The sequence below is a fragment of the Mustela lutreola genome, chromosome 3 (genome assembly GCF_030435805.1).
Source record: "Mustela lutreola isolate mMusLut2 chromosome 3, mMusLut2.pri, whole genome shotgun sequence".
NCBI lineage: Eukaryota > Metazoa > Chordata > Mammalia > Carnivora > Mustelidae > Mustela > Mustela lutreola.
The window spans coordinates 133,077,813-133,104,117 of record NC_081292.1 but is presented as its reverse complement, the minus strand read 5'-3'; the positions used below and the strand labels follow the sequence as shown (position 1 = coordinate 133,104,117).

Sequence of the window (26,305 nt, the reverse complement as noted above, 5' to 3'; positions counted from 1 at the left end):
CCCTTATTTCTTTTTACCATGTAATGTAATATACTCACAGTTACTGGATATTAGGATGTGAGCATCTCTGGGAGACTGTTTTCTGCCTACCATACTGACTTTCAAAAAATTACTCACCAAAATTTATTTACTTTCATGCCAGACTAAATAGTACCATTGGGTGGCGTTTAGTTGTGGTGCAGATGATATTTTATATTTTAGTCAAAACAATTTAAAAGCAAATAGTTTTTAAAAATCAAACAGTACTTAAATACTTACAATAAGGTGCAGCATTCTTTATTCCTCCAGAACCAACCAGTCCAGATCTTTGAGCTATTCTTTAGGAATTTACCTCTATTTATCTAAATGAGAGGTATTAGTTTCCTGTTGGTACTTAAACAAATTACCACAAATTTAGTGGCTTAAAATAACTCAGATTTATTCTCTTTTAGTTCTAGAAGTTAGAAATTCAGAATCACTGGCTAAAGTCCAAGTGTTGATAGGACCACTTTATTCCAGAGGTTCTGGGGAGAATTCATTTTTTTTTTTTTTTCCTTCCAGCTTCTAGCATTTACCTGTATTCTTTGGTTTGTGGCACCTTTTATCTTCAAGTGTATCTCTCCAGTCTGTTTCTATCATCATATCACCTCTCTATAATTAAAATTTCTCTCTCTTTCCTTTAGTAAGGTCACTAGTGAATATATTGGGGACCCAAGTCATCTAAATGATCTTGGATAATCTTGCCATTTCAAGATTGTTAATCACATCTTCACAGTTCCTTTTGCCATATAAGGTCAATATTCACAGGTTCCAAGTATTAGGATGTAGTCATGTTGGAGGTCCATTACTCAGTCAACCATGTATGATTATGTTGCTAATTGATTTTCAGTTTCCAGTATTGGTGTATTTATTTTAAGGTAATTGGAGATAATCGATCTTTTTTCCCACACATTACTGAATATAGTTATATCAGACTTTATTCCTTTGTCAGTGTTTGTGACTATATAGACACTTTTATGCTGAACCAAATAGTATAATTTATTCTTTCTCTAAAATTTTTATTTCTCTTTAAGTTAATAATTTTTTTCCCGTTCGTCTGATTTTTTCTGTGCCATCTGCTCCCTTTATTTTAAGCACATGTTGTTGCTAAGATACATGTCTGTCTTTTTAAAATTGCTCAAAGGTAGTTTCAAATATTTTTTTGTTTTGCTTTAAACTGAGAACTTCTCTCTCTTAACCTCTCTTTTGGATGTTTCCTGTTTCAGCATGGTATACAACTATCATCCTAGGACTTGTCTTAGTAAATTTCTAGAGTGGAGATTTTTCCCTAGGTGATACGCTTTCTTCTTTCTCAGTTATTTCCTCATGTTGGTGAGGAACATATTTGAGTAGCTTTCTAAGAAAGCTTGTGAGAGAAATGAAATTTAAGACTTTGTATCCGAAATGCTTTTTTTTTTTTTTCTTCCTGTCTTCACACTGGATTGCTAGTTTGGCTGAATATAGTATTTTAGTTTTAGAATTTTAGAGGCATCATTCCATGTTTTTTTAAGCTTCTGGTGTTTTGTGGAAGTCACATGTGGTGATGATTTCTTAGACTTTGTATGTGGCCTGGTTTCGAAAAATGTAAGATCTTTCTATGGTTAGTGTTCTCAGTTTCACAGCTGTGCCTTGGTGTGGGGCTTTTTCATATGTTTTCCTGCGAAATTAATTGATAGAGCCTTTAAATCATGACACTTACCTGTAGTTCTGGGAAATTTCCCTGTGTTTGGTAATTACTCTTCTGTTTTTGTTGTTTTCTGTTTCTTGAATTCCTTTTGCTTGTGAGCTCTGCAGAAATTTCTAATTTTACTTTTTCTCCCTTGCATTGTCTTTTATGTATATATTCTAGTTTCTGGGACATGTCTTTAATACCAGTTTCCAACTTCTGTAATAATTTTTTATTTTGCCATTTTAAATTTCAAAGAACATTGTTGTTGTTTCATTTCTCTGAATGTACTTAGAAACATAGTATCCTTTTCTTGTTTTATGGGTAAAATATCTTAGCAGTGAGATTTATTTTGGTTTTTTAAAATTCCTGCTCATTTTGCCTTTTTCTTTCTAGTTCATATTTTTTTTCTTTTTTTTTTTTTCAGTATTCTTTCTTTCTTGAGGGGGGTGTATTTAATTTAATGAGACACTGAAAAGGTACTTGGAATCTGTGCGTGTATGTGTATCAACATTGTCTGGAAAATAGAATTGGTGGCTCTATTTTGTCTCTTACTGGGTTTTACTGTAAGAGGAATGAACAGTCAACTAGATTTTTTGTTGGGAAAGTCTCTGATTTCAGCATATGTAGGTCTTTTTTTTCCTTTGAATTTAAATTTTCCCAAAGAGTTCCTTACATTCAGTCTTTATGTCTAAGCAGGTATTCTGAATATAGAAAGGGAAGAAGTCCCCTTTTTAATATGCAGACTTCACTTACTTAATTTCCATACAGTTGTTCTCTATGTGATTGGACTCACTGGGTCCTGAGCCAGTTAGGTTTCCTTTCTTCAGATACTAAATTCTAGGTCTCTTGGGAATGAAGTGGTTGAAAGGTAGTCATCTGGCTGCCTAAGATGAGGAGGGGCCTGCCATATCATTCCTTTTATATACACTTGAAACAGGTTTTCCTTGATTTTAGCCAGCATTCTCTTTCACACCTTCCACGTTCCTGTGTTCTCAAAACCTGAGACTTTCTAGAAGGACTGTCATTGGGTGTCTGACAGGGCTTAGGGATGAATGCAAGTGTTCATTTCACGGTGTTTGATTGGTGTTGTTTTATCCATTGTTTAATATACTCTTGGGTACAATGAGTTTGTTATCTAAAAAGTCTGAGGAAACATTCTCCCCAGATTGCCTGTACTTCACATGCCAGTTGCAAATTTGGAGGTCCCCAAGACTGCCCTCAGTTCAGACCAGTTGGCTATAAATGCAGGGATTTCTCAAACCTCTTAAGGTTTGATAATTCACTAGAAAGACTCAGATCCCACTGAAAGTGCTATATGCTTAAGGTTACAGTTTTATTATAGCAAAACAGTATAAATTAGAGCCAAAGAAAGATGCATAGGGTGAAGTCTAGGAGAGTTTGAAACATGAAGCTTCCATGATGTGTTACTCTCCTAACATTATTATGTGGTGCTTATACATGCAATATTGCTAGCTAGGCAAGATCACTGAAGCCTTCATGTCCAGGGCTTTTATTGGAGTTTCATAAACATGATTATAAACATAAACACGATTGAGTCATTGATCAAGTAGCTAAAATCAGTCTCCATTCCCCTCCTCTGCCTACAGGTAGGATGATAGCATGTGGCTCAAAGCTCCAACCAGAATCACATGGTTGGTCTTTATGGTGTGATCTGTCCCCAGCCTGAGCCACCTTGTTAGCATAAATTATCAAGTGCTCTTGAGAGGTGTGGGTGAATAACAGAAACACTCCTTCCTGTCTCTGGGAAAATTCCCAGGATTTAGAGGTTACCTCCAGAAACTGAACAAAGGCCAGAACTCTCTTTGGTCTGAGGCCAAATTCTTTAGTACACATTGTGCTACTTTGTTTCATGGTAAAAAGGAATCTTTTTTTTACAAGGAATCTTTTTCCCAAGTTTTATATGCCATGTATCTGTTTAAGATTTACCACTCTTTTTATCCCTTGTTTTCATTTATGTTAGTGACCTATTTTGAAATAATTGAATGTATTCTTTAATTGAAGACATTTCATAAAGGCTAATAAGGTCTTTTGCCCTCTACTTCAATTTGATCTTTATGGAGGGTGTTTGAATAGTGATTTACCAAGGGAGACACGTTATAGTCCCAATTTGATGTGGTTTGATAGGTGCACTTTATTTTCATCTTATAAAGCTTAGCATGTGGGTACCAGAAGTCTGATTGAAAGGAAGTAAAATCAGTGGCGCAATTAAACATTAACAAGGTGGGGGGCAATTATGCTAAAGTTATGTAAATAGTTTTAGATTATGTATAAGTAATTACATTTTTCAGAGTAGTTGACAGGGCAAAAATTGGATTGCTTATTCGTTTGAGACTTAATTTTGATTTGTTTTATTTTTAAAGGTCATAATGGTTGTCTCATTTTGAGCTTTCATTTAATTTCTTGCTTGAAGGTTATTACATGATGTAGCATTACTAAATTTAACATTTTTAATGGTAATACACAACATAAAAAATTGGAATTGGCTTTAGATTTTATATTAAAATGCCTTTTATTATCTTTTATATGTTAGAGGCATGTCTTTGTAGTAGGAACTAAATTTATTTAAGAGTATCTTTCGTGTGCTTTTGCTTATTTCCTAAAGGGATAGTTAAGTTAGTTGATAGGCAGACAGTTGTCAAAGTAGTGTGTTCCATTTTAAATTGGCCTCATTTTATTTTATTTTATTTTTTTAAAGATTTTACTTATTTATTTGACAGAGAGAGAGATCACAAGTAGGTAGAGAGGCAGGCAGAGAGAGAGAGAGGGAAGCAGGCTCCCTGCTGAGCAAAGAGCCCGATGTGGGACTCGATCCCAGGACCCTGAGATCATGACCTGAGCCGAAGGCAGCTGCTTAACCCACTGAGCCACCCAGGCGCCCCTAAATTGTCCTCATTTTAAAAATACATTGTGCAGGGGCACCTAGGTGGCTCAGTGGGTTAGGCCGCTGCCTTCGGCTCAGGTCATGATCTCAGGGTCCTGGGATCGAGTCCCACATCGGGCTCTCTGCTCGGCGGGGAGCCTGCTTCCTTCTCTCTGTCTCTCTGCTTGCCTCTCTGCCTACTTGTGATCTCTCTCTGTCAAATAAATAAAATCTTTAAAAAAAAAATACGTTGTGCATCTGAGCTGATGAGGAAAAAGAATAATTGTTAAATGTATCATATAATGTATGTAGTTTGATTTTTTTCAATAAATTGCAGTTTGTTTCTTAAACATGAATTTGGTTAGATAAATCTGTAAGACTGACCAGTGTAATATGCTGAGATTCCATTTCCTTCTTGTATACCTTTTTGTTTTCTCTAGAGTTAATAATGATTACATATCTTCACTTGCTGATTGCTTTTATAAAAAATATTTGAGTATTCATTTTTCAAGCTTTCTGGCTACTGAGCTGTTTTTTGTTAACCTGGTTACTTGATGACTGAACGTAAGCAGTTAGTCTTGAGCATCTTTCCTTGTTTTCTAGTGTTGCCTAAAACAGTGTTCTGAATTAAGTAGATGCTTTAATAATGCCTTTAGATCTAGGGTGATTGAAATCTATTTTTTTATGAAAGGCTACGTTACTAGGTTAAATTAGATTAATTATGGTTTTCTAAATTTGAGTCCAAATGAAGTATATGGATTCAAGTTGTATGGCCTAATAAAGAGTGAAGAATTTTCGAATCTTTAGGTGACTTTATTTTTTTTTCTTTTTAGTTAGAATCACGTGATTGCATTATAGTTTTTACTTAATTTATATCTTTAACTTTTGATCCTTTTGAGGGTATAGTTTTGATTTGGTACCATCTGGAGTAGAGAGTTGGACATCATTCCTGGAAGTCTTAGATTTGACTCTGAATATAGTTGTGACTTTAATGTAGAAGAATGGTTGTACCAAGTACATCTTTTATATTGAAGTTCTTTATTGTTAAAACAGTTAACTTTTGTGAGTTCTTATCTACCACTGTTATGTTTGGTATTGGAGTAACAGTTAAGTCTTACGGATATAATAACTAAGGGAAATCTTTATTACAAGTTTGAGATACAGTTGACATAAAACGTGTAAGTTTAAGATATATGGTGTATTTATCTGACCTACATATATTACAGAATGACTATGGTGTAAGCTTTCAAGTATATAATATGATATTATTAACAATAATCACCATGGTGTTCTTTACCTCCTCAGAACTTATTCATACTGTGACTGGAAGTTTGTACCCTTTGACTAACATCTGCTCATGTTGTGCAGCCCCCGGGCCACAGTAACCACTACTCTCTTACTCTGAGCTTCTTTTTACATTCCACATAAAGTGAGGACTTTTTTACATTGCACATAAAAGTGAGATCATACAGTATTTGTCTTTTCTTTGTCTGACTTTCTTCACTTAACATCATGCACATCATCCTCGGGGTCTATCCTTGTTTTGCAGATGGCAGGATTTCCCTCTTCTCATGGCCGAAAAACATCTGTGGCATATATGTACCACCCCTTCTTTATCCATTCATCCACTGAAGGACACTTTGATTGTTGCTGTATCTTGGCTATTGTGAGTAATGCTGCAAGAAACATGGGAGTGCAGAAACCATTTTGGGATCTTATTTCCATTTACTTTGGAGATGTACCCAGAATTGGGATTGCTGGATCATATGGTAGTGCTATTTTTAATTTTTGAGGCACCTCCATACAGTTTTCCATAGTGGCTGTACCAATTTATATTCCCACCAGCAGTGTATAAGGATTTCCTTTTCTTCAAATCCTTGACAGCACTTAATACCTGCTTTCTCATGATAGGCTTTCTAAAAGGTGTGAGGTGACATCTCAGTGTGGTTTTGATTTCCATTTCCCTGATGATTAATGATTTTGAGCACTATTTTTGGTACCTGTTGGCTATATGTCTCTTCTTTGGAAAAATGTTACTCAGTTCCTCTGCTGATTTTTTTTTTCTTTTTAACAAATTACTATTATTTTTTTTGTGTGCTGTTTGAGTTGTATGAGTTCCTTATATGTTTTGGAGAGTAACCCCTATCAGATACATGGTTTACAAAAATTTTCTTCCATTCTGTATGTTGCCTTTTCATCTTGTTGATGATTTTATAGATGGCTTTGATAAGTATGGACTTTAACAATATTAGTTCTTCCTATCTGTGAACATGGGATATCTTTCCATTTGTTTGTCTTTAGTTTCTTTTATCAAAGTCTTGTGGTTTTCAGTATAAAATCTTACACCTCCTTGGTTGATTTTATTCCTGTGTTTTGTATTGTTCTTGATGGTTTTTTAAAAGGGGATTGTCTTATTTATTTCTTTTTTAGTTATTTTGTTGTTAGGCTATAGAAATGCAGCTGATTTCTGAATGATTTTGTATCCTACAACTTTATCGAATCCATTAATTAGTTATAAAAGTTTTTTGGTGGAGTCTTTAAGATTTTTCCATGTTTGAGATCATTTTATGTGCAAAAACAGTTTAGCAGCTTTCTTTCCAATTTGGATGCCTTTTATTTTATTTTATTTTATTTTATTTTTTTTCTTGCTTGGTTGCTCTGCATAGGACTTCAGTAATATGTCAGAAGGAGTGGCAGGTGGGCACCCTTCTTCCTGATTTTAGAGGAAAAATTTTCCACCTTTCACCATTGAGTATGATGTCAAATGTGGACTAGACATAATATGGTCTTTTAAAATTATCCTCCTATACCCAGGTGTTCAGCATTTTTATCATGAGAGGATGTATTTTTGTCAGTAGTTTTTTTTGCATCTGCTGATGATCATCTGATCTTAATCTGGCTTTTGTGTGAGAAAAATGCCTGGCCTTATAAAATGGAAATTAACATTTATTGAACCTCTTAAACATGCTCTTTCAGTTATTTAAATTATGTTGGATAGGTGTTTTTTATATATATATATATATATGTTTGTGTTCCTCAGATATAGAATGCAGAAGGTAGGTTATATCTCATAGAATTGCTTTTAGTATTAAATATGAATACATGTAAAGAACATGTACGAGCACCTTGAATGTAGTATAAGTGCTCAGTACTTGTTAGCAATTATCATTGATATTGTTATTGTTTTTATTTTTGTTGTAATATTTGGGAAGTGAGGTTCAGTTACATGTTCTAGTTGTGACAGTAATAGAACTACATGTGAACTAACTACAAACCCATTTGTTATCTTCCCTCTCATTTTCCCATAATGCTATCAAGGTGAATGATTAGTTCAGGGCTAGCAACACTAGCCTTCTGCCGTCCAGTCCAGTCCTCTTCCTGGCTCCTAACGCAATCTCCTGTTGCTTTTCAAAAAAGCAAGATGTTATACTCCTCCTCCCCCATACATAAAAGATACTTTTATGTATTTCTGTAATTCACTAGCAGTTGGAACATGAGAATCTAAAATAAAATAATAACACAGAGGACATTGGGAGATGGAGAGGAGAAGTGAGTTGGGGGAAATTGGAAGACAAACCATGAGAGATTGTGGACTCTGAGAAACAAACTGAGGGTTTTGGAGGGGATGGAGGTGGGGGTTGGGTGAGCCTGGTGGTAGGTATTAAGGAGATCATGTATTGCGTGGAGCACTGGGTGAGGTGCGTAAGCAATGAATTTTGGAACACACACACATAAAAATAAATTTAAATTTAAAAAATAAAATAAAATAATAATATACCAAAATAAAATTTGAGGGGTTGCTTAGGTTTTTTTTTCTTTTAAAAATTTAGTTTGAACTTTTGAGTGGTGTATCTGGAGAGTAACTTGACTCTCCAATACTACTTTGTTGTGGATTAACAGTGTGTCACTGTGACTTGTCATTGAATATGTTTGTTTGATAAGAGAAATTCTTTTTGTATGCTTCTGAGAAAATCATTCTGTATTCATAAATAGGAAATCAATGAATAGGAAAACTCAGTTGCCCTTTTTAAATCTCAGCTTTGGATGTGAATAACTTTATTACCTCTCATTAATCAAGCATTTTTAAGGTATATAGGATATACTCAACCCAGGATCAGCATTTACCAAAATATGAAGGTAAAATGTGGTCATTATAGGAGATTTGGGATTGAATAAAGTTAAAAATATTTCTTTTATTCAGTAATCCTTCAGAGTTTTTTACGTGAATTGTAAATATCCCATCAGGATAATATAGTATATGGCCTTTTATAAAACTTAACACAGTAGCTTTATATCCCCCCTTTTTTGTTTTTTCAAGAGTGTGCTTTCAGAGCTCCATTCGACTACAAACACTTTGAAATGATTTAGGTTGATTTTTCAACTCAATTGGGAATTCAGGACAAATGACTAGGCAGCAGATACTAGAATGTATTGAGCAGAGAGCCTCCAAAAATCACTAAACGTGGATTGTGAATCATGCACAACGCCCTGTAGTTGTTCTTAGATTTTTTAGTTTCAGGGTCCTTAATACTCTTAAAAAAAAAAAAAGAAGAAAAAGATTTATTTGTTACTTTAGAGAGAGAGCGTGTAGGGAGTGGGGCAGAGGGAGAGAAAGAATCCTCAAGCAGATTCCTTGTTGAGCCCAGCTCCTGACTCAGGGCTTCATTTCACCACCCTGACATCTTGACCTGAGCTGAAATCAAGAGTCAGATTCTCAACTGACTGAGCCACTTAGGTGCCCCTTGGGTCCTTAATACATTCTTAAAAATTGAAGCCCAGAGCTTTTGGATTATAGCTATTTATATTTACCGTATCAGAAATTAAAACTGTTTTATAGTATTATTCATTTAAAAATAATTTGTTTCCAATAAACATAAATAACCTTTTTTTAAAGTAAAAATAACTTTCTATAAGAAAAGATTCTCATGGGACACCTGGGTGGCTCAGTTGGTTGAGCAGCTGCCTTCGGCTCAGGTCATGATCCCAGCGTCCTGGGATCGAGTCCCACATCGGGCTCCTTGCTCAGCGGGGAGCATGCTTCTCCCTCTGCCTCTGCCTGCCATTCTGTCTGCCTGTGCTCGCTCTCTCCCCCTCTCTCTCTCTGATAAATAAATAAAATCTTAAAAAAAAAAAAAAAGAAAAGATTCTCATGAGAATAGTGACATTGCTTTGTGCTTTTTAAATTTTAATGTCTGGATTAAGAAATAGCTGAATTCAAAATTTCACTTAATTGTGGAATTACTTAATAATTGTGGAATTACTTAATAATTGTGGAATTACCTAATAATAACATGGAGGACATTAGGAAAAGGAAAGGAAAAAGTGAATTGGGGGGAAATTGGAGGGGGAGACAAAGCATGGGGTACTGTGGACTCTGAGAAATAAATTGAGGGTTTTAGAAGGGAGGGAGGTGGAGGGATGGGTCAGCCTGGTAGCGGGTATTAAGGAGAGCACATATCGCATGAAGCACTGGGTGTGGTACATAAGCAATGAATCTTAGAACACTGAAAAAACAAAATAAAATTTTAAAAAATTCCTTAAATTGAAAAAAAATGAGATAAAGCTGAATTCTCCTGTCTGCTTCTGTATATTTAGTCTCAATTGATTAAATCGCATTAAGTATCCTCTAGGGAAGGGTCCACTAGTCCACTATATACTCGTGAGAGAGTGAGGATATAAAGGCAAATGAAACCTTAAATGACTATGAAAAACATTTTGACTTGGCTGGTTTTATGAGAGGGGTCATCGGGAGCTCTGGGTCTCCAGTGCACTCTGTAGAACTGCTCCTATAATAAATAAGTGTTAACTAGATTGTTTCCTAAGAGCTCATACTTCAAATTTGGATGGCTTAGATTGGAATTCCAGCTGCCATCCTGGACATTATTTAACATCCCCTGTTTCCTAAAATTGTTAAGTGGAGTTATAATAGGACCCATCTTATTGTTAGAATCAAATAAAATTGTACATGTGAAAAATGATGTAAATACTCTTAATAAAATGCTGTTTATTTATTTCAAGATTTTTTTCCTGTTACATCACTTCTGTTCACAATTTTCCATTGACTTCCCAACTCATTTGAGGTGAAATTCAGAAGCTTTATTTATAGTGGGTTACAAAGTTTTTTTTTTTTTTTCAATCATCTGACTTCTTGTTAGCTCTCTGTGTTCATACACTTGTTTTGACCTCAGATGCCCCTCCTCACTGTGCAAGTACTGGTTTTCTTACTGTTCATCAAACACCAGTCATATCCTTTCTCAGGGCTTTTATACATGATATTATCTCCAGTAACATTTACTTCTTCAGGTACTGGCATGTTTCTCATCCTCCATTTCTATCGGGGTTTGGTTTAATGGCATCTCAGTGAAATCTTTTTTTCATTTAATTCTTCCATGCGTGATAATATATATACTTCCTATCTCCCTTCTCTGCTCTATTTATTTTTCTGTAGGAGTTTCTGTTTTCTAACATACTTTATTTATTTGTTTTTCTCTCTTCCACTAGAATTTAAGTTCTGTTAGAGATAGGTGGGGTTTTTTTTGGGCTGGGGGAGCATTGACTAACTTGTTCACTTCTTTTCTTTTTTTTTTTTTTGGGTTAAGAGAGCAAGAGCTAGGATGGGGAGGGACTGAGGAATAGGGAAAGAGAATTCCAAGCAGGCTCTGTGACCACCATGGAGCCCATCATGGGGCTTGATCTCACCACACTGAAATCATGACCTGAGCTGAAAACAAAAGTCAGATGCTTAACTGATTGAGCCACCCGGTTTTTCTGAAAAAAATTTTTTTTGTTTGAGTGAATCATTACTACTCCAAAGATGAAAGAATAATCTCTGCTTCTCAGAAATGTGTGGTCTCAGTGAGACAATACCTTTGAAATAAAATGAACATGTAAAGCATTTGGCTTGACATTTTGGACATGTAGCAGTAATCATTAATTGGTAGCTATTATTGAAGGACAAGCAAAGAACAGAACTAGACATTTCAGATAGAAATGACCTGAATATAAAAGAAAACTGCATTTACATCTCAGGAGCTAGGGTAGATACTTTTTAGGGGAACATTGAAAAAATAGGTTGAAATTATATTTTGGAGGCCAAGGCATTTGGATTTTTCTGTAAGTAACAAGTTATTGCATATTTTTAAGGAACTGGTGCTGTGATGAAAGTGGTAGGTTTGGAAGATGAATGCAAGTAGAAGTCCTTGAGGTTGATTTGAGATCCTTCTTGTGTGGGCTTAACTGGAAATTAAAACATTAGCAAATTTATAATAAAACTTCTGTAAAATCATAAATTAGGCTCAATTATTAGTGAGCTTTGACATTGTATGGTAATATAAAATTTTCATATGGTTACAGTTGTATATTTTGAACTATATATGCAATTGCCAGTTTTTAATGTACTTTTTTCATTTAAAACTGAGAGCTTTGATTTAAAATAAGTTGAGAAGTTTATATTGGTAACTAACTTACTAAATATACTAATATAGGACAAAGTGTGTTTAGTCCAGCAAACATTGGTCAACCACGAAAGACAACATTATCTCCTGCACAGTTGGATCCTTTTTATACTCAAGGAGATTCTCTGACTTCTGAAGATCACCTCGATGACACTTGGGTGACTGTGTTTGGGTAAGGTTTCAGTATCATTTACCTTTCCAAAACAAAAGAACCAAAAAAAAAAACCTGTCTCCAGCATTTATAATAAACATACAAAAAAAAAAAGGGCGGGGGGGATTGCACAGCAAATGCTCATATACTTACCACCTGACTTCTACAGTTGTTAATATTTTACTTAAATTCATTTTATCTTTCATTAATCATCTCTTTTTGTTGGTACATTTCAGAATCAGTTGCATACTTCACTAGAAAATAATCACCCTGACACTTCAGAGTGTGTATTATTACTATTATTTTTTTAATTTTAATTTTAATTTATTTTTTTTAGAGAGGAAGGGGGAGGGACAGAGGGAGAGAGGGAGAGAGAGTATCTTAAGTGAGCTCCATTCTCACTGCTGAGCCTGATTCGGGGCTCCATCTCACAACCCTGAGATCATGACCTGAGCTGAAATCAGGAGTCAGACACTTAACTGACTGAGTCTCGCAGGTGCCCCCGGCATGCACATTATTAACTAGTGTTCAGTATTTGTGTATAGTTCTTTTTAATTATTTGTTTGCCACTTCTCTTACTCTTTTCATTTAAGCATATTTGCTGGGTAATGGAACAAGATTGCCTCTTTAGACTTAGGAAGCTCCTTTCTCTGCTTATATTGGACTTAACCAGTTTGGAATTATCAAATTGAATTTCATTTGTATATGTACATACTATGTCACAAGATTGGTACTTTATAGTTACAGGATACTGAGTATTAATAGAAGTTGTACATGACAGCCCTGGATGCATTCAGAATGTGTATTATTACTATTATTTTAATTTTAATTTTAATTTCTTTTTTTTTTTTTTAGAGAGGAAAGGTATAGGATTTTGGATTAAGAAAGAGTACTTTTAGGCATTTGGAGATCATACTGCATCATCTATAGATGAGAAAACTGATTAAGTGATTTATTCAGATTAAGTGATTTATTCAGAGGTTTACATCTAGTTATTAGTAAAGTGTCAGCAAAAAACCTTAGGTCCTTTGATTTTTAAGCTGTTATTGTTCATAACATACTATGTAAGGTTTGTTTCTGAAAGTGTGAAATGTCATACTGATATTGAGTTTTACTGTATTTAGTTTTGGGGTTAAAAAGTAGAAAAATATCACATGAGCTTCTTGAAGAACAGTGCTTAGTAAATGTTAGTGTTATATATTCAGTTTTTTTTTAAATTTAAAAATTCAAAGGAATGTGTAAGAATCTACAATGAAAACTTTTCTTTCCTACTTTTTTACCCAGCTACAGTTTTTCTCCTCTTTAAGGCAATATCTACCACCTGTTTGTTGTGTAACCTTCCAGAGAGATTCTATGTGTTATTGATCCTGTTATGTAAAAAATTGGGATCGTCTCATTCTCCAGAAAGCCCATGCTTAGCTCATATTCTCTCATGATGTGGCTATGTTTTTGAGCTTGAATGTCCACTCCCAAGTTTTTGAGACTCAATAGTAATGGTGTCACTTTTAAGATTCTTCAGTATTTGGATAAATTACTTGAAGCTCTTCTGCTAGTCTTTTTTTTTTTTTTTTAAATTTTTAAGATAAACACTTTCCTGCCTATGAATCTTCTGTTTGTTTTATGTTTTAGTAAACCTCTATATGAGTTGGATTGCAATAACTAAAACGTGTTTTCTTCTAAGGGATAAAATATTTTGATCATTTATAGGGTAGTACATCTAAAATATGTATGTTCTTTCTTTGATAATTTAACTTTTTTCCTGTTGACTCAGAGTTATCATGAAATATCATTCATTGTTTTAGGTGGTGTTTTTGTAGGTTATTGGAATATTTCCATTCAAAGTGGTCCTAGAGTCTTAGAATTACATTTTATTTTTCAAGTACCTCCCTCACTTGCAACCATTATTTTTCTTTCATTTTTATTTTCTTAGCTCTGCTTTGTAGGCACTTAGCCTTATTTGTTGCTTTTCTTTGAGGAAAGAAATCTTATATCCAAACATATATAACATAAAATAAAATTTCAGTCCTGAATGCAGTATTTTACTCACATACATTATAAAATGTGGAATTTCTCATCTATTTTTGTGACTCAGATTTGTTTTCCTTGGGTTCTTATCCAAGGTCTCAATAACTAAAGCAACTGGTTAAGGAAACTCCAGGTTTTCAATTTAAAATAGCTTTATTGTTTGGACTATAAAAGTAATGTCTGATAAAATATTTAAACCATGTAAAACTTTATAAAGAAGAAAATAAAAATCACAGTTTTCTCAGATTTTTGGCTATTAAAACCTTGGCAACCATCCTTTTAAATGTTTCTGTACCATTGATACTGGTACTGACTTTCATTTTTGTTTCAGAACTAAATTTCTGAATTCTTAGTTGGTGCTCAGTATATAATTATATAATTTAAAATTCTTTTCCTTTTAATAACTGTAGTATACCTCAGTGTTTCACACACACACATGCTCACACACCCTTGTAAAATATATAAGAACTGCAACATTATAGTTCTTTTCTGTGTGGGGTGGTAATGGCAGTGGGAATGGAATTTTAGAGATTTCATAGATGGAATCTGAGGATGGAGAAGGGCTGAATCAAAACTAATTTTAACATACTTGCTTTTGGGTGATAAGCAATAACAGATTTAACTGTAGGGGGGAAACAGTGATCAGGGATTTCCTATTAATATTCTAGTCTGTTAGGGGAACTTACCTTGAAACAACTTATAAGTATGGTAATTTCCATTTGTATTTATTATGGAAGTTGACTCTTTGGACAATTCTTTTTCAGGTTTCCTCAAGCATCTGCTTCCTATATATTATTACAGTTTGCACAGTATGGGAATATCTTAAAACATGTGGTAAGGCTTACTTCTTTTCAGTTCAAGATTTAGTCTGAAGAAATATAAGCTGTGAATTGAGGGAAACTGCTGCTGAATATTGTCTGCTTTTTCCAAACTTTCTCTTTTTTTTCTTTTTTTTTAAGTTTTCATTGAATACATGTGTTGAAGTCTAGAAGGCTAGAAGTTGCATAGTAGTTGATAAAAAGGGATAAAGAGAAGATAAGCAGGAGAGTGAGAATTTCAGGCTCTACCCCCCTACCCCCGCTGTTTTTTTTTTTTTTAATAGTTCACAGTTTCTTAACAAAAATTATGCCAAATATTACATTACTTTCTTCCAGTATGAGCTTGTTTTATTGGAGATAAAAGAAAAGAGAGAAGTTCCTGATTTACAGAGTTCTTAGGGCTTTTTTAGCTTCTAGAGAACTTTTTTGAAAAAGAATCTAGCTTGCTTTATCTTGTGTATAACAAGTTATAAATAACAAATCTTTCTTCTGTTACCAGGGATTGACTTATTTCAATTCCTACAGAAAATAAGATTGATGAATACAATTTTTAAAAACTTGATAGTGAGTGTTAATAAGCCCTATTTGTAAGCAACAGTTATCTTTTGAGAATTAACCTTACTTTTGGAGATATGTGCAACATACCCCTTTTCTTTTTTTTTAAGATTCTATCGAGCCCCACATGGGACTTCATTCTAGGACCCTAAGGTCATGACCAGAGGCAAAAACCAAGAGTTGGATGCAGAACTAACTGAGGGTCCCGGGTGCCCCAATATTTGCCACATATTCTTTATAGTAGAGAATTGGGAGCTAGGTAGAAATTACTGAAATTGTTTAATTGGTGGGGGCGGGTGCCTGGGTGGCTTATTTTGTTAAGCATTTGCCTTAGGCTTGGGTCATGATTCTGGGGTCTTGGGATCAAGCTCTGTGTCAGGCTCCCTGCTCAGCAGGGAGTCTGCTTCTCTCTCTACCCCTGCTCCTCCATCCAGCTCATGCTCTCTCTTTTTCACTCACTCTCAAAATCTTAAAAAAAATTAATAGGGTTTTTGTTGAATCTTAGCATACAGCTTATTATGGGACATCTTTTTTTTTTTTAAAAGATTTTATTTATTCACAGAGAGAGGGAGATTACAGAGCGAGAGTGAGAGGGAGAAGCAGACTCCCTGCTGAGCAGGGAGCCCAAAGTGGGGCTAGATCCCAGGAGCCTGGGATCATCACCCAACCGAAGGCAGATGCTTAACTGATGAGCTACCCAGGTGCCCCTATATTTTCATATATTTGTATCTTTTAATAGGATTCATTTTTTAGGTTTTATATATTTTTTGTTTTAAGAGGCAACTTCATTCTTTGCAGATGTCTAACACAGGAAATTGGATGCATATTCGTTATCAATCTAAACTGCAGGCCCGGAAAGCCTTAAGCAAAGATGGGAGGATTTTTGGAGAGTCCATTATGATTGGTGTAAAGCCATGTATAGATAAAGTAAGTTATTACTGATGTAAGGAATATAAACTTAATCTCTATGAGGAGCACGAGTCTAGGCACTGACATTGACGGTTATGCCTTTTTGCTTCACTGTGCCCCTTTTTCTTGCGAAATGTGATGATGTTATAGTACTGTTTTCATGTGAAGCCAAAGATGTAGTCACAAGATTTTAGGATTTAGAGATAATCCTCACCAACCCCCTCATTTTACAGATAAAGAAGCCAAGGGTTCCTAAGTAACTTACAGAGTGGCTAAAGGTGAGACCTAGATTTTAGGTCTCATTCTCCTGTGCAAAGCAACATCAGATTCTTTAAATTCTTTAAGGGCTGCTGTTTCATAACAAAAGATTTTACAGGAATGGTTAACAAAATTAATTATTAAATGGCTGAAGCTTTTTATTAGTCATTTTTATTTTAAAATATTTTAAAACATGTATTTATATACCTATAAAGTAATACTTAGCACAATTTATGCTTTCCTTTGTGGCTTATAAAATCATGATCATTCTTAAATAATTACACATAAACTTCTCTACTATGTACCAGGCATTGTGCTTGGTGTTTGTATACACACATTAATGCACAAAAGTGGGCATGGCTCATGTTCTTACAATCTGTGGTGGCCATGTAGTTATGTAATTACTATATTATGCTGTAACAGGTGTTTGTAGAGGCTAGAGGAGAATCTGGGATTCCTGGCTACTAAGTAACACTGGACTTTAGTCCTCCACCCACCCCAGGATTTCCTCAAGATTTTCTTCCTTGTGTATTTTTTTTTCTCATAGTATTTTTTAGAAGAGTTTTACTCCTGTGAGTGTCTAGTTGTCCTAATCATGTTTGAGGTCATTGAAGTGAACTTTGGCTGAGTATTGTATCTCAAATACTAGCTAAGAAGCACATACTGTTTTATCAAGGCTAAAATTGAAAGATTAATTACATCAAAGAATTTATGCTCTTTTTAATAAAGTTTTCTTTTTAATTAGGATGTAATAGTGATAACATACTACATTTATAAACAGAGAAGTTCTTTATCTTTATTTCTCCAGAGTGTTATGGAAAACAATGACAGGTGTGCTTTATCATCTCCATCTCTAGCCTTTACACCACCAATCAAAACCTTAGGTACACCAACCCAACCTGGAAGTACTCCTAGGATTTCTACCATGAGACCTCTTGCTACAGCATACAAAGCTTCTACTAGTGACTATCAGGTATTTTAACAATTGAATAAAAAAGATATACTTCATTTATATATTTATTTATTAAACAATATACCTTAAAGGGTGAAGTGCCTAGCATGTTTAACCTTCTCATTGGATTGATTTGTATGCCATTTAATATTTCTTACTGAAGTGATTGCCTTGAAGAAATACCTATAAACTTTGCATTCTTAAATTTCCTATTTTAAAAATTAGAATTTTGGCCAGTTGAAAACTTACATTAAATTTTGTAAAAAGTTACTTCGCCATTATTTAAAGCATTTTGAGAGTTTTAGTTTTCTCTAAGTTGTATTTGCATACGTTAAAAGTTTCTCTTGTGAACATCTCTGGCATGAGGAAATCTTTAAGACCCTTTTAAACTGAAAACTAAATCTAATGGTATCACAAAAGAAGAACCTCAGGTTGGAGTAGCTGTGGTTATCAGAGAAACCACTGACCAGCTCCCGTTTCAAAATTTCTCATTTCAAAAAGTTTAAAGGAAAAGTTCATTGCATTCATTGAAGAATGATGAAAGTATGACTCTCATTCAGTATGTTGTTATTGTCCCCTACTAAATTAACCGGGTTCTGAACTTGCCTAACCACAGACATTGGTCCTGAAACAGCAAGTAAAACACTTCATGCTTAAAATGACAAGCAGTGGCAAATTTAGTCTTTTGATTTCCCTTGAAATTTAGAGACTTAGAACTGTTTTTTTTCCTTAAGTTTTTTCTTTTCAACAGCATTTTTTTTTTTTTTAAGATTATTTATTTATTTATTTGACAGAGAGAGAGAGAGAGAGAGAGAAGCAGAGTGGCAGAGTGGGAATATAAGCAGGTGGAGCAGGAGAGGGAGAAGCCGCTTCCTGCCGAGCAGGGAGTCCAATGCAAGGCTCAATCCCAGGTTTCTGGGATCATGACGTGAGCCGAAGGCAGCCACTTAATGACTGAGCCACCCAGGCGTCCTCAACAGTATTTTATTTTTAATTAATTTTTTTTTTTTAAAGTAGACTCCATACCCAGTGTTGGGTTTAAAACTTACAACCCTGAGATTAAGAATCACATGTTCTGCCCACTGAGCCAGCCTAAGTGCGCCTAAACCAGTATTTTAAAATCCTTATTTCCTGGGGGTGTCTGGATGGCTCAGTCAGTTAAGCATCCGACTTTCAATCTCAACTCAGGTCTTGATCTCAGGGTCATGAGTTCAAGCCTTATGTTGGGCTCTATGCTGGGAGTGTAGCCTACTTAAAAAAAAAAAAAAAATCTCTTGTAGCTTTAATGTTGTTTATTCAGTTTTCTGATACAAGGAGTAGATGTAATTTATCTTGCCAAAGGAATAAGATTTAGTCCTTTAAAGCATAAGGATGTTCTAACTAAATCCATATATTAGTCTTTAAATATACATTTCAGTACTACAAATGCATTTAACTGTTTGGCTCTTTTAAATTAGCTATTAATCTAGAATTGACTATGATACTGAGGAAAATTTAACAATTATGTGTGTTTTTTTGATAGGTTATTTCTGACAGACAAACGCCAAAAAAAGATGAAAGTCTGGTATCCAAAGCAATGGAGTACATGTTCGGCTGGTAGCATAGTACAAGCTAAGAGCTCACCTACCATGGAGGAGGCTGCTGCACTAAAACAGCAGAGTACTGCTGGCTTCCCTTTGGTTAGTTGTATAACCACTCAAGGCAGTACTGGGTAGCTATCTCGTACTTTCTTTAGAAGCCTTTTTCTTTAAGGATACAGCATATTTGTAGCTCGCACTTTAAAAGATGCTTGAGATACGTTTTAAAGAAACAAAAAAATCCCTGTAAGCAGGATTTTGTGCTTTCTGTGACAGTGCATGCTTAAGCACAAAAACTCAGCATTGATTACCGTAAATTATCTAATTGAATTTGTGGTGAAGCCTTGTAGTCTTCATGAGTTGGTGGGGTGAATTTCATGAAGGGTAACTGGTACAGCTCCTTCGGACAAGACACAAAGATTATAATAAATAATTTGAATTATGGTCTTTTAATTTAGGTAGTATTTAATATTTTAATTATCCTTGTTTATGTATGTCCTGTCGTAGATTGTCATCCTTCAGTATTCTAAAGCCAAAACAGTCTTTTTAAAAACTTACTAAAGTTTCTTGATAATAAACTTTGTCAATTATACATATTGAACCTTTTTTGTAAGTGATTTATTTAAAAAAATTTGAAGTGTTTGCTGAAATAGAGGAAATATGTTATGAGTCTCCACATACTTGTAATCTAGCTTTAATAGTGATGTAACCATTAATATTTTGGCATTTGTTTCTTCTCTCCCCCTTTTGTTTAAAGCCTGTCTCAGATACAATGTCATTTTAATCTAAATACTTGAGGAGGGACACCTGGGTGGCTCAGTTGGTTAAGCAGCTGCCTTCGGCTCAGGTCATGATCCCAGCGTCCTGGGATCGAGTCCCACATCGGGCTCCTTGCTCAGCAGGGAGCCTACTTCTCCCTCTGCCTCTGCCTGCCATTCTGTCTGCCTGTGCTCACTCTCTCCCCCTCTCTCTCTGATAAATAAATAAAATCTTTTAAAAAAAAAAAAAAAAAAATAAATAAATAAATAAATAAATAAATACTTGAGGAGATATCAAAAAAGAACGATCCCACTTAAAACTATAGTATCAGTACCATACCTAACAGAATTAGTAATAGTTTCTTAGTATCTAATGTCTAGTCCATTTAAAAATTTCCCAGTTATCAGGGCACCTAGGTGGTTCAGTCGGTTAACTTTTGACTTCAGGTCAGGTCATTATCTCAGGGTCCTGGGATTGAGCCCTGCATTGGGCCACCCAGCAGGGAGTCCACTTGTCCCTTTGCCCCTTTACCAGTTTGTGTCCCGCGCTCTCTCTCTCAAATAAATAAAATCTTAAAAAAAAAAAAAATCACAGTTATCTCCAAAATGTATTTATGGTTGGTTGGTTCAAATCAATGTCAAGAGTAGACGTATATGGTATATTTGTTTTGTGTGTGTGCGTGTGTGTGTTTAAGGTTTATTTATTTGAGAGAGACAGAGCAGAGGGAGAAGCTGAAGGAGAGGAAGACAAGCAAACTCCCTGCTGAGTGGGGATCCTGATGGGGGGCTCAGTCCCAGGACCCTGAGATCATGACCTGAGCTGAAATCAAGTCAGATGCTCAACCAACTGAGTTACCCAGGCATTCCTGGTGGTTTTGTTTTTAAAGTATCTTGAAATCTAAATTAGTTCTTGCTCTTTTCACACCATGACTACTTCTTCTTCTTTTTTTTTTTTTTTAAAGATTTTATTTACTTATTTGACAGACAGAAATCACAAGTAGGCAGAGAGAGAGGAGGAAGCAGGCTCTCCATGGACCAGAGAGCCCGATGCAGGGCTTGATCCCAGGACCCTGGGATCATGACCCAAGCCGAATGCAGAGGCTTTAACCTACTGAGCCACCCAGGTGCCCCCACACCATGACTTCTTGAAGGAACTGTGGAAGTTGCCTATAGAGTTTCATAGACTCAATTTGGTCGATTGCTATTGTGTTTAACTTGTTCTGTCATTTATCCCATATCCTAAAAGTTGGATCTAGAGAGGATTAATTAGATTCTGATTTCTCTTCTTTGTCTTTTCTTTTTTCTTTCTTTTGAGTAATAATACTTGATAGTATGATAATAATGGAATGGTGCTCCTTATATTTAATCAGAGGTATTTAATTCTGGTTGTCTCACTTTTTACTAAGGCTCAAATTGGCCATTGGGTACATAGGCAAAAGCCTGACACCTTTGTTGGAAAAGTCCCCATAACTTTTTTGCATTATGTTTTTGAAAATATGCATTAATGGTATTTGCCTGAGTCATTTATTTCATTAAGGTTTGCAAAAGGAAGATTTTTCAAATCTATTACTTCTGTTATTGTTCTGTTGTATTATTAGATGGAATTCTTTTATATCTAAAAACCTTGCTCCAACCATTAGGGCTGTTTGGTTACATGGAATGTATTCATACCAGAATGGCAGGATAAATATTTCATCTTTTCCTCTTACCATTTTTCAGAGTAATTTTTGGTACTGGTAACTCTAGTTGGTGTCCAGTGAGTTAAATGTTTTTCCCTTTAGTGTCACTACACACAGCCTTTTTTTTTTTTTTTTTTTTTAATTCACTCTTTTTATCACTTGTAGTCATTATTCTTTTATTCAAATTATCACGCTTGGCCAGTAGAACCTCATCAAGCTGGCTCTTGAGTGAAAAGGAGGTTTTTAGTTGAAATAATATTTGCTCATAGTACAGGTATCTAAGAGTAATACGCATCTTTCTTTAACTTTAATACATCTTTACAAAGAATAAAATAGCACATTGTATGGGAAGGTATTGATGTGCTTTTTAAATAAAATCACAGGAAACTACCATTGAAGATTTGTATAGTTCTGTGAGGTGAAGTGTGATACTAAGAGATATACTGGCATGGTAAAAATCCATTTACTGTTATATTTATAGAGTATTTTTCTTCTGATATGTAACATTGAAGTCTTTCTTTTCCAACTTAAAATAGGATTATATTTTATATCTTACATACAGAACCCAGTTTTTCAAGGTGGAACTGGGTGCTAAAGCCCATTAAACTCTTGCACTTGTATTTGTGTTTTACGCATTTTTGTAAAAAGATTATAGTTTGTTGTTTTGTTTTGAGAGGGCATTTTATTTCTGTAGACCTTCATGGAGCATGAAGTTTGCTTTCTGACTCAAAGTACTTGTTTGCTATATTGATTTTGTGTAAGCCCAATATTGTATTACTTGTCTTTGTGTCCATTTCATCGTTTACTTAAAAAGAGCTAGAGAAGATATAAATGTATCAAGTTATATGTCCATTAGATCTCAATTTTAAAAAATGATAAAAACAACAAAACCAAAACAAACAGAAAAGGGCCAAGAAAATATCAGAAAGCAAACTGCCATATTTTTCAGTACTACAAAACACAACAGAAGTGGATACTGAGAAAGCTAGAAAAGTTACCCTGAACCAGGCCTCTTCCTCAACATTCAGAAAAGCTGATTTCATACAAAAATAGGTAACATGGGGGCACTTGGGTGGCTCAGTCGTTGAGCATCTGCCTTTGGCTCAGGTCATGATCCGAGGGTCCTGGGATCGAGCCCCGCATTGAGCTCCCTGCTCAGCGGGAAGCCTGCTTCTCCCTCTCCCACTCCCCCTGCTTGTGTTCCCTCTCTCACTGTGTCTCTCTCTGTCAAATAAGTAACTAAAAAGAATCTTAAAAAAAAGATTTTCTGTTTAAAAAAAAAAAAAAGTAACATGAAACTATAGTGATGTAAAGTTGTTATAAAAAATGGTTTGTAAGGAACAAAGCATCCTAAAGACACTGAATACCAGCATGCCCATAATAGGTCAGAACTATGACTTATTATTTAAAATACTTAAAATTAATTTGAATATTAAAATATTTAAAAATGGCTTCTAAGATGTTTTGAAAGTGATACAAAGTATGAAAGAATACCAAAAATTAGAATTTCAAAACTTGGGAAAGTACTAGAAATAAAAGGAAAAATAATTTGGAGGTGAAGACTAAACTAGGATAAACACAAAAGCAGGCAAACAGCAGATAATATGGGAAATAGAATGTCAAAAAGTAGAATGGTTTTATAAAAAGGATTCATGGGAAAGTGACAAATTTTAGAGATTAAAAAAAGAACATATATACAGAATAAATTATATGAGGAATACTTTCCTCAAAAAAAAAAAAAATACTCGGGGCTACATATTTATTAAAAGAACACCCTGCCTACCTGCCAGTGTTCTCTTATGTAAAACTTTGGAATTGGCTATCTAGATAAAAACAGCAAGTGGCTTAGAAGCACCACTACACCAGGAGAAAATAATACATTTAAGATACTTGTTGGAAAAAACTGTGAACAAAATATTTTATTTCTAACAAAACTGATTTTGAAGTATAAAGATTACTTCTCAGACATCAATTTGCAGGAATTCAGGAGACGTGTTTTCCTTGAGCACTTCCGGGGAAATGAACCAGAGAATGTCCTCAGATGAACTAAATAGGAGGATGTTGACGCAAAGTCAACATTAAATATGACATGACATCGCCACCAGTCTGCTGACTAGGTTCATTGCTTGAAGTTCAACCCACTGGGTGGACTTTCCATTATTGTCTTTCGTGTCAACTCTGTGTCTAACATGGCAGCAGTCAGTGTTTGGCATATAGGTGTCTGATCCATCTGTGAATAAAACCTGTATTTTTCCTTTCCTGTTAACTGATGGTAGTGAACTCTAAGTTGTAGATTGTGAATTGAGGAGAGGTGTTAGTATCTTGGAGGTAAGTGATGTGGGTTTCTGGGCCACCTTTTCATGACACTTGGCTGCCTGTGGTCCTGCTTGGCCTCCTTCCTGAGTGTCCCATGAACTGCTATCATGTTGGCTAGGCTGGTGGCTGGTGAATCTGATACTGATCTTACGATGGGCTGCTCTGGTCACCTGGTTGGTTCACTATGTAATTGATGCTTAGTTACAAAGTCACTTGTGGTGCCTAATCTCACTGGGCCCCACTAAAATATTCAAGTCACCTAAGGAATAGTTTGAAGCATTTTCCCCATCTATTTTGTGTTGTCTCAGTCCAGAAGGCTACCAGGTGCTCTTTTTTGTCTTTTAGTGGTGGGAGAAGGAAGGTACAATAATTCATCCTTTAGAAAGAGCTGTCTTGGCATGTCTCAGTGGTAGAACTTCATACCTGCACCAATGTGGTAAAACTGAATTTTTGTGCTTTACCTTCCACCCTCTGGCATATATTTATTTGCCTTTCCAGGGTGTCTGAGTATTTGCACTTACTTCTTGCAGGTTTAATGAACAAGATGCCGTCAATGCACAATATTTGAATGATTGAGTTCTCTGACTATATATTATTTGCCCACTGATATGGGCCAGGGTTCCATTTATTTGTGGGTTCATCAGTGTCATTTTATGGCCCCATTCTAACAGGAACCCTGAGAGCATTTGGGCTCATCAGCATTATCTATAACCTTGTATCTACTAGTCCTTAAAATATCTGGATATTTCCCATCGGTGCACTTTGAAAAATGTGGAAGATTTGGGAGAATTGCTAGTGTATATACTTGCTATGGCATTGACAATTCCTTCCTCAGTTGCAACTTGTCTCCCATTTCATATGGGCCTAAGAATTGACTCACATCTAGAAACGGGGATGTAGGGCTGCTGACATCAGTTCTGCTTATCTTCTTTTGATCTTTTTAAATTGTATGTAAAAAAGATCAATTTAAATTGATCTTTTTAAATTGTATGAAACCTCTTGGTTTCCTTTCCCTTTTTAAAAAGCATTGTAATTGCCAAATAAGATATAAATACAGAAAATTAAAATACAGCTTAATAAATTTTAAGGTGGTAAACATGTAACTACCATGCATGAAGAAATACAATTTTACCTGCAGTTTCCATATGCCCCATTTCAACTTCTCTCCTTACCCACAAAATTAAATACTACTGTAATTATATTTTTTGGAGATCCAGGGTAGGCTTTAAAAGAGTTGGGATTTCTACATGATGTAGGAAGCTGATAGAAGTTAAAATTCTTCAGAGATTGTAAGCGTGGGTGCTGTAACTCAGAGATTCGGTTTCTGAAATTACCTCATGTTAGTAAATAACTTGAATCAATATTATTTTAACTTAGAATTTAAGTCGGTCATGCTTTGAAGTAAAAATAATCTATTTGACATAATTTTCAATTTATATACTTATTTTCTTGACTCAAGGTCCTTACATTAATTTTAGTAAACGTTCTGATAATATGTACAGTTCAGATTACTTAGTACAATTGGTTAATTAAAAACTAGTGGTTAAAGTTACTGGAATTTTAGAATTTGCATCCTACAATGATTAGAAGCATGGATTTTGGAGTAAAACTTAGTCGTGTCTACTAGCTACATGATCTTGGACAAATAACATTTTTGTGCCTCAGCTTCATCATCAGTAAAATGGTAATAGTGATAGTGTCTTCTTCATAGGGTTGTTAGGATTAAATGAATAAATACAAGTAAGTCGTTTAGAACAGTGCCTGGCGTGTACTAAGAACCCATTAAACATTAACCATCATGAAGTAGTTAGCAAGATAAGTTACTATGCTTGCTAATTAGCCTCATTTTTTAAAAAAAAGTTATGTGGTGGGGGTGCCTGGATGGCTCAGTGGGTTAAAGCCTCTGCCTTTGGCTCAGGTCATGATCCCAGAGTCTTGGGATCCAGCCCCACATCGGGCGCTCTGCCCAGCAGGGAGCCTGCTTCCCCCCTCTCTCTGCCTGCCTCTCTGCCTACTTGTGATCTTTGTCTGTCAAATAAATAAAATCTTAAAATTATGTGTTGGATTAAAGATGCCTTTAAATTTTTGACATTCCTCCCCGCTGAGAGGCAGGATCTATTTCTCCTCTCCTGTGTAGGTTTTGTGTTTTGTTTTCAATATAAAAAAACCAATATTGTACAGGGAAAGTGATGTTATGCCAGTTTCACAACTAGTCTATAGTTCCACAACTATAGCCAACTAGCCTATAAGACGACCATCAGCTTCTACCTTGGTCTCTTGAAGTC

At 35.1% G+C, this 26,305-nt stretch overlaps 1 protein-coding gene across 3 annotated transcripts in view; it reads left to right on the top strand.

Moving 5' to 3' along the window:
* Nucleotides 1–19,868, top strand: part of NUP35 (nucleoporin 35) — a 40,232-nt gene extending 20,364 nt beyond the window's left edge. For all 3 annotated transcript variants that reach the window (XM_059166841.1, XM_059166839.1, XM_059166842.1), the window contains 5 exons: nt 12,053–12,194; nt 14,963–15,032; nt 16,370–16,498; nt 17,547–17,711; nt 19,213–19,868. In XM_059166841.1, the coding sequence (XP_059022824.1) occupies nt 12,053–12,194; nt 14,963–15,032; nt 16,370–16,498; nt 17,547–17,711; nt 19,213–19,290 (584 nt within the window). In that variant the 3' untranslated portion in view covers nt 19,291–19,868. The remainder of the gene's footprint in view (nt 1–12,052; nt 12,195–14,962; nt 15,033–16,369; nt 16,499–17,546; nt 17,712–19,212) is intronic.
* Nucleotides 19,869–26,305: the final 6,437 nt, after the last annotated feature.